This window comes from Vicia villosa, linkage group LG3 (genome assembly GCF_029867415.1).
Source record: "Vicia villosa cultivar HV-30 ecotype Madison, WI linkage group LG3, Vvil1.0, whole genome shotgun sequence".
Classification (NCBI taxonomy): domain Eukaryota; kingdom Viridiplantae; phylum Streptophyta; class Magnoliopsida; order Fabales; family Fabaceae; genus Vicia; species Vicia villosa.
Window position 1 is genome coordinate 151,718,383 of NC_081182.1, and position 9,816 is coordinate 151,728,198.

At 36.6% G+C, this 9,816-nt stretch overlaps 1 protein-coding gene and 1 pseudogene across 1 annotated transcript; both read left to right on the forward strand.

Annotated features, from left to right (window-relative positions):
- The first annotated feature begins 480 nt into the window (after positions 1 to 480).
- LOC131662517 (serine decarboxylase-like) lies at positions 481 to 5,668 on the forward strand (annotated as a pseudogene).
- Positions 5,669 to 6,363: 695 nt separating this feature from the next.
- LOC131659175 (uncharacterized) lies at positions 6,364 to 6,922 on the forward strand. The gene is made up of 2 exons (XM_058928399.1): positions 6,364 to 6,469; positions 6,552 to 6,922. The coding sequence occupies exons 1-2, from the start codon at positions 6,364 to 6,366 to the stop codon at positions 6,920 to 6,922; spliced, it is 477 nt and encodes a 158-aa protein (XP_058784382.1).
- The last annotated feature ends 2,894 nt before the right edge of the window (positions 6,923 to 9,816 follow it).

The following is a 9,816-nucleotide window of genomic DNA, read 5'->3' on the forward strand; positions in this document are numbered from 1 at the left end:
AGAGAAATCCACTTTTTGTTTTAGTTTTGAGTTGAGCCACTACCTACAAGATTGATTCAATATACACATTTTCAAAATTTTACCTCAATATCTTACTAACTTAAGCATCAAATTGCTATACTTTTCTATAGATACCATCTCTTTTCATCTAAGAATCGTACCAATTGCATAGGAAACATTATCTACATCAGTTTAATGTCGATTTAGTTTTGATTACTAATTCAAAATAAGAAATTTAAATACAATAAAAAAAAAGTAAGTAAGAAATTTAATGTCGATTTAGTTTTGATTAGTAATTCAAAATAAGAAATTTAAATACAATAAAAAAAAGAGAAAGTTTTCAATAATAATAATAATAATAAGAATAAATGGGAAAAAGTAAGTAGTAGCAATATTATAAAAAGTATTTAAATTGACTTTAATATTAAATTAGCGTTTATTTAGCACCGCCTTAAATGTTAATGAATCAGCGCGAAGCATTAAGTACCCTAATCCGCGAAACCAAATAAATAGAACAAAGAAACAACGTTGTTTGTTTCACAATCTCTGAATCTTTCTCTTCCGGTTTCTGAATCTCAATCTTTCTCTTCCGGTTTCTGAATCTTAATCTTTGTCTGTGTTATCATTTGGTTTCCGGTTTGTGAATCTTAATCTTTGTCTGTGTTATCATTTGGTTTCTCAATCTTGTGATGGGTTCGGCAGATTTTACCTCACCCCCACCTGCACCGAAACCAAATAAGAAAAGGAACATACAGTTTTTAGATGATGACACGATCACACACTCACCTCCTATCGAGCTTGTTGAGAGACGCTTGCAATTCACTGATGATGATCATACTATCGAGAGACGCTTGCAATTCACTGATGATGATCATACTCCCTCGCCAATCAGAAGACGCTTACAGTTAATCGATGAAATTATTGAGCTTGGTGAGATGCGATTAGAACTGTTTCGTCTCATTAACAACACCCAAGAAGCCATGGATGCTGAGAGAAAGAGGAAAGTCGCAATCTTGATGTCATATAGATAACTTGATTATGCATTTCTGTATTCTTCTTGATCATCTGTTAGGTAAGGTCAGGTTAGGTATGTTCTTTTATTTTGAATTCATCTCTTAGGTACCACAACACCATTGCAGGTACCTCCTCACCCATTACAGGTAATGTTCTTCTATTGTCGCTTTTCATTTGGTTTTTACAATATATGCAAACTGATTCTTTTATTATAAATACTAAATACTACATAAATATTAATTATGCCAGAATGCTACTTTCCAAATACAGTATGTGGTTGACTTTCCAAATGCAGTTTGTTTTGAGCTGTTTCTGGCACTTTCTTTTTTATATACTAAGTTGCTTTAGGGATAAGGGTGCTTGACCAAGTGCACATTAACTCATTGCTATCTCTATCTTGTTCTTGTTTAGGAAAATCTTGTCCTTAAGGCTAACCTTTTCCATGTACTACTAATGGATAGCCGATTGATCATGTTCTATCATGTGTCAAATTTGTCAAATCTCTGTCTGTTGACGCTGTAAGGCATGCAATTGGGTACATCTTCCGAGGCTGTATTCAAACTTAGGAGAGCTAGCTCTCAACCCATATGATCAACCCAACATCACTGCTGAAAGCTTCTACCCAACCAAGTTCAGCTCAACTGAAGGCTAGCAGATAAGTAGTCACACTCACAAACAGAATAAATAAGCATCTCTTTGCATACACTAAGACTAGTTGTATTAGCTTATCAGATAATGGGGAGGTATAATGCTCACATTGTATAATTGCTGGAAACTGTCTTATTAATCATAAATCATGTGAATCTAATTTCTAATGTAACAATCTGATTTAGTTCAATCTCCTAATTTATGTTCTATCATGTGTCAAATTTGTATACTGTAAGTTTCTGTCTAATTAATTGTATGAAAATTTCTCTATCTTTCAATACCTGGTTTAGTTTATACAGCTACAAGTTTGTTTATATAACGAAAAGGCCTACTCTGCCCTCCAGTCCAAATGTTATGTCATGCTCGCTTCATCATTTGTGACCACCGGACTTGTTTCACATAATTTGATTAATTCTCTTATCCAACATTATTTGCTTGGCCTCAATGATAGGAGGATCCTTGCTTGAAACCTCAATTTTTATAAGACCAATCTCATTTTATGTTTGCTAAACTAATAGTTTATAGTTTGGTGGTAGATTTTGACTTGTTTTTGTACGAGTTTGCGTGTTAGTATTAACTAGTGCAAGAAGTGTCTAGAGTGATCATGACATGATTGACTTATTTTTTTGTTTCACCGTTTCTTTTTGTCATATTAGATAGGGAGAGCCAGAAGTTGAGGTTACAAATGAAGGTGTTGACGCTGCTGGGCATTCAATTGGTACATCTTCGGAGGCTAAAGCTTCTGCCCAAACAAACTGAAGGCTAAGAGATAAGTAGTCAAACTAACTAGAGAATGAGCATCTGCTTACACACACACACACACTAGTTGTTGTACTAGTTTATCAGATAATTCATTTTTTTTTCTAATTGATCTTTCAGACAATATCTTGCCTAGACTAGACTAACCTAAATGAGAAAATAATGTTTGAGAAAGTTAAGATAACATGAATAAATGATGTTTTAGGTAAATAATGAAACCAAAATTAATCAAATAAGTAAGGGTATATTTTGTAAAATAATATTAATGGACACTTTTTTTTTCTCATCAAAATGGTTTATACTTAGGGACAGAAGCATTAGGAACATGCTGATCTCAATATTTTGTATTTGCATGGCCTCAATGGTAGGAGGACCTTTGCTTGAAACCTCAATTTCTATACGACCAATCTTATCTTATGTTTGCTAAACTAATAGTTAATAGTTTGGTGTTAGATTTTGACTTGTTTTTGTACTAGTTTGCTGACCTCATATCTGTGATTGTGCAGTGTGTTTCCTCCATACTTATAGCAACAATTATTAGCATGTTTTTCAACTGGAGAGTGGGTTTGGTGGAATTGGCTGGGATGCTCTGCCACTTCATAGGTGGTCTCATTCAAGCCAAGTCTGCCAAAGGATTTTCAAGCGACTACTCTGCTATAGCATCACTCAGACCTTGTCGCTTTTGCATCTGTGTCGACAAACAACATAAGGACTATAGCATCATTTTATCATTGTTCTTGACAATTTCAGTTTACTTGGAAATTGAATCAGATATATCGGACGACTCACTATCCAAGAAGATTGAAGGAACTGTCAGATTTGAAACGGTAAATTTCAAGTACCTTCTTCTTGGCCTGCTCGTACTACTCAGGATTGTATTCAATCTCAAAAGGATAATTATCACAAATTCAATAATACTGCTCAAGGTTGCATTAGAATCTGGTTTGGAATCAGACAAATCATGAACTCTATAGAGAACTTGCTTCTTCAAACACGAGATGCTGCTGCACAACTCAACACTGGAATACGTATGCATGTTGCACAAATACCTTATGAGAATGAACTAGTTGTGGATGTTCACAAAGTTAATCATGGAACTGTTACATACTTGGACAAGATCGACTTCCTTCAAAACAATCTCTTAGCAGCTCACTCAGTTTGGGTGGATGATAATGAGATATCTCTTCTTTCAAGGGCAGGGGTCAAAGTGTCTCACTGTCCAGCTGCTGCTATAAGAATGCTTGGATTTGCATTTTGCACCTGTAAGGGAGATGCTTGGTGCTGGCATCTGCGTCTCCTTGGGAACGGATGGGGCTCCGTCTAACAATCGCATGAGCATTGTTGATGAAATGTACCTAGCATCTCTAATTAACAAAGGACGGGAAGTTTTCGCCAATGGAACTACCAATCCAACAACACTGTCTGCCGAAACTATTCTTAAAATGGTCACAGTTAATGGTGCTAAGTCAGTAGAATGGGATCATGATGATTCACATAGGACAGGAATTGACATTACGTTTGGTGAGTCAGGTTTGAATATTAGTAGACAGACAGCATACTAATACTGAAGATGAGGTGATTTTTCCAGTTTTGGATAAATCCCAGCCATTAAAAGTTATTCTCAAACCTACAAATCGGTCATTTTCTACTACAATCACTTCTTCGTGTAAAGCCATGGCGAGTTTCGATTCTGATTCTATAACTTATCTGCCACAACAAGAAACTGCTGAAATTTATGAAACTCTCATGGGTCCTCTTACCTTCAGTGTTGATCCACCTGCTAAGCTTATACTTCCACCATATCCTGGAACATCCACGTTTGTCCAAATCGGAAAGCCTCCACAAATTGATATTTCAGCTCTACAATGGAAATATATCTCTCCTGAATTTCTTGAACACCAGGTGGAGGCAAACCCCTTTAATCAGTTTAGTAAATGGTTTGATGATGCACTGGCGGCGAGTTTGAAGGAACCAAATGCTATGGCCTTGTCAACTGTAGGGAAGGATGGAAAATCCTCGTCTCGGGTCGTATTGCCTGATGAATTTGATGTCTCTGCCATTATCAAAGATCCTGTGCCTCCTGTAGTTGCAAACATTAATGGCAAGGTGGAGGCTCAGTTTAATGCAGGAAATGAGAAAACAGAAATAGTTCTGGGAAGAAATATTCATACCACGTGTCTTGAAGAAACACAGAGCCAGACGATGATGATGTCATTACTGGGGATCGTGATGCTCATATGGCAAGTGTGTTGGCCAGATACAGAAAATCTTTAACTGAAAGGACAAAGTATCATTTAGGCTACCCCTATAATTTGGATTCTGATTACGGTGCACTCTCTCAACTTCAGCATTTTTCCATAAACAACCTTGGAGATCCATTTATTGAAAGCAATTATGGTGTCCACTCCCGACAGTTTGAAGTTGTTGTTTTGGATTGGTTTGCTAGATTATGGGAACTGGAGAAAAATGAGTATTGGGGCTATATAACAGACAGTGGCACAGAAGGCAATCTTCATGGCATCCTAGTTGGGAGAGAGGTGTTACCAGATGGCATTTTGTATGCCTCGCAGGAGTCACATTATTTGATTTTTAAAGCTGCTCATATGTACCGAATGGAATGTGTGAAGACTCTTCATTCAGGCGAGATTAATTGTGATGATTTCAAGGCCAAACTTCTTTGTCACCAGGACAAGCCAGCAATTATATATGTGAACATAGGTACAACTATGAAAGGAGCTGTGGATGATCTTGATCTGGTTATACAGAAACTTGAAGAAGCTGGATTTTCACATGATAGATTCTACATCCACATTGATGGGGCAATTGTTTGGTCTCATGATGCCTTTTGTGAAATGAGCTCCAAAAGTTACAATTAAGAAGCCTAGTGAAAGTGTAAGTGTTTCTGGCCACAAATTGGTGGGGTGCCCCATGCCTTGTGCAGTGCAAATAACAAATTTTTAACATCTTCATTTGCTGGTGCCTTTCAGTAGCAAAAGACTTGAGGTTCTACAAGGTTTGGTGGAATCGAATGCTGCTACTGATGTGGACTGTATATATGGAAAAGCTGTTATGGTTGCAATTGATCCAATTATCCAAGATTGTTGCACTCTCTTGCTTCTGTTTAGATATCATTTTGTTATACATAACAAACAAATATTGTGTATTGTCCAAATATATGGGAATTGTTCAGGAATTTTATGTATAACTGTGTTTGAGCATTCCCATTTTATAAATTAATTTATTATCATCTTTCAGTTTGATGGGAACACTCACATCATTGTTAACTTCCTCCATAATCTTCTTCTTCTCGAAATATTTCTTTCCGATCTTTAGAAGGCTTTTACAACAAACTTTTCAAACACAAAACTGCATCGAATGTACAACACGACTTCCTGATCTATGTTACGTTTATTTTGATATATAAATAAATATGAATTTATGAAAATTTGGACTTGAAGTTAGATACATCAAGAAACATAACCTAGAGCATGAGAAATAGAGAAAGAAAAATTCAAAAACTGTAGTGAAAGGAAGATGAAGAAATGAGAAAAATAATGGTGTTTCAAAAGAGTGAGATGAAGGAATGAGGAGGAGATGACATTTGTGAATTGTTCTTGTCGCTGCTACAATGCCTTTTATGAGGTCACATTCATGAAATTAGAGAGTTCGAACTAAGCGCAATGTTTTATTTGAAAAATTAACAATTATTTTTATAAAAATATTCTTCTTGTTATGTACATGTAAAAAAAGTGACACATTTTTATAAATATTTGAGCAACAAGACGAAACAGGAAGAAAGGAGCATGATATATACCAGAGCAATAACTCACCGACGGTGAATCTCGATACTCATACCTCGAAAATATTTGTTGTGCTCTAGTTTGGGCCACTAAACGATTACGACAATACATGTTAATACACACTACATGGTTAATTGCGAGAATGGATCCTTTGAAATATGTGTTTGAGAAACCAGCTCTTACAGGAAGGATTGCTCGAATGGCAAATGTTATTATCCGAATACGACATTTAATACGTGACACAAAAGGTTACCAAGGGTAGTATATTAGTTCAATATTTGGCTCATCAACCGTTAACAGATTATCAATCAATGAAATTTTACTTTCCAGACGAAGACATTATGGTTATAAAAGACTACGAGATACCAGGACCCGACGAAGGACCGGAACCAGGGGCACGATGGACACTCATGTTTGATGGTGCATCAAATGCACTGGGGCATGGTGTTGGGGTTGTGTTAACATCTCCAGAAAACTTCCATAGGCCGTATACTGCAAGGATGTGTTTCAACTGTACAAATAATGTTGCTGAATACGAAGCTTGCATCTTAGGTTTAGAAGCTGCTATCGATCTCAGAATCAAATTCCTGGATGTGTATGGGGACTCAACGTTGGTCATATATAAAGTCAACAGCGAATGGGACACCAAGCATCCCAAATTAATTCCATATCGATATCATGTTTTGAAGCTAGCTACATAATTTACAAATATCACCTTCTCTCACATTTCTCGAGAGGAGAATTAGATGGCAGATGCCTTAGTAACTTTGTCATCTATGTTCAAAGCTACTTGTCCTAATCATAAGCCATGTATTACAATCAGATATTTCGAAGAGCCTGCGCACTATCTCACAATTGAAGAGGGGCCTGACAATAAACCTTGGTTTTATGACATCAAAAGATATCTGGAGAAACAAGAATATCCAAAGAATGCATCAACCATAGACAAGTGTACACTGAGAAAGCTAGCATCAAAGTTTTTCTTAAATGGGGATGTTTTGTACAAAAGAAACTATGATTTGGTTCTACTCAAGTGTGTGGACAAACGGAAAGCAGATACACTCATAAAAGAAATTCACGAAGGAACCTTCAGGACCCATGCAAGTGGACATACTATGACTAGGAAAATCTTGAGGGCTGGATACTATTGGTTAACAATGGAAAATGACTGTAACCGTTATACCAGGATGTGCCACAAGTGCCAAATCTACGCCAATAAAATTCATGTGCCACCTACTCCTTTGAATGTAATGAGTTCGCCATGGCCATTCTCGATGTGGAGAACTGATATGATAGGAATGATCGAACCGAAGGCCTCAAATGGGCATCAATTCATTTTGGTCGCCATCGACTATTTAACTAAATGGGTTAAAGCCGCTTCTTATGCAAATGTGACAAGACAGGTGGTTACCCGATTCTTCAAACACAACATCATATGCCGGTATGGGGTTCCTAGCAGAATCATCACACACAATGGGTCCAATCTGAATAACAAAATGATGAAGTAGCTATGCGATGATTTCAAGATCGAATATCACAACGCGTCACCGTACCGACTCAAGATGAACGGTGACGTTGAAGCTGCAAACAAAAATATCAAAAAGATCGTTCAAAAAATGGTGAAGACATACAATGATTGGCATGAAATGCTTGCGTTTCCATTACATGGCTATCGTACTACAATGCGCACCTCAACTGGTGCAACTCCTTAGTCTCTTGTCTATGACATAGAGGTTGTACTTCCTATTAAGGTAGAAACTCCATCACTACGAGTCCTCGCAGAAGCAGAGCTTAAAGAATCAGAATGGGTTGAGACGCGACTTGATCAACTTAATGTTATCGAAGAAAAATGCTTGAGATCTTTGTGTCACGGCCAATTATATCAAAAGCGGATCAAAAAAGCGTTTGACAAGAAAGTCCGCCCTCGAATATTCCAAGAAAGAGATTTAGTTCTTAAGAAAATTCTATTACCTCGATTAGATTCACGTGGCAAATGGACACCTAACTACAAAGGTCCATATGTGGTAAAAGCAGCTCTCTTAGGAGGGGCCCTTATCCTCACTACTATGGATGGAGAAGAACTATCACACCCACTAAACTCTGACGCAGTAAAAAATACTATGTATAAAAGAAAGCCTGCGAAGTCGAAAACCCGAAAGGGAGACTTAGGCAAAAAGGGGCGTCCCGGTGGATCGAAAACCCTAAAGGGAGGTCCAGGAAAAAATTAGGGACATAAATAAAAAAATCATTCCGGTGGATTGAAAACCGAAAGTGCGATCTAGGCAAAAGTTAGGGATTTTCACTCAACTAAACAATAAATAACAAAAATACTGGGATACGAGGATTCATTACAGCTACGACTACTGAAGAGAGGGGTTAGATCTAAATCACCATTGTCAGAAGCAAAGTTATTAGAGTTATTAGAAGACATTGGAAAAGTAGCAGTATCTATTATCATTTTAAAATTGCCATTTTTATTTTTATATTTTGTAATTACCTCTTTTAAGGAATTACTTCTTGTACTTTGAGCCTATTCAAAGGCATGTCTATCAAATAAATTAAGCTTATTTTACAAATCTTTACAAATATTCTCCCTTTTATCAGACTTGTTTGCAAAATACGATGGATATTTCTTGTGAATACTATTTACAAAACTATTTTAGGGACATGACAAACTAAAAAGCATTTAATAAACATCGAAAAACACTTTGGTTTGAAAAAAGTCAAAAGAAGTCTACGACTACATCTTGAATACACTTGTCGAAATCATATTGCTCACTACAGAATATCAAACTCAAATTATCTTGGAGGATGCCACTACAAAGCAACAGACGAACATGGGGAAGTACGTAATAAAATGCTGATGGTTTAAAAGGAGAAATCATCAAAATCAGAAATACATAAACATTTGGCACATATACATAACAATTATCATTGGGGAACATGCATATACATGTCAACAATAATTATCATTGGGGAACATGCATAAACATATCAGCATTACATTGGGTATCAAAATTAGGAAGATTGAAGGGTTATGGGAGTAATCCCCAGGCCCCTATGACTATAGATTCAAAATCAAGCTTGCTTTATCTATCCTCTAGGTCGTGATAGATAAACAGAATCTACGATATAATTCACTGGGCGGCAATGAATTATTTAACTTGCATTATTTATCCTCTAGGTTGCGATAGATACCCAAAATTTATGCTTTTACTTCTTATCAAGTTAGTCCTCTAGCAGTGATCAATTTGGTAAAATTATTTTGTGCAAACATTTGGTGCGAACATTTGGTGCTTGGTGCAAACATTTGTTGAGAACGTTTACCAGTTGGCATAGGCATAATTATCTGCGGTAATTATACTATCTAATCTTGGCTAAACACAAACTTTATCTATCCTCTGGGTCATGATAGATAAAGAAGAGATTGGCGACTACTTGCTCTCTAGGACGTGGCAAGTCAGTTCTCCATCTTTCTCCATCTTTCCCCAACTCTACTTGGATTAAACCTAAAATAGAGTTCGAACCCATTATTTCTTGTCCTCTAGGTTGTAATAAGATATAAAGGAATCCCCGATAGTTTACTAAGTAGCAG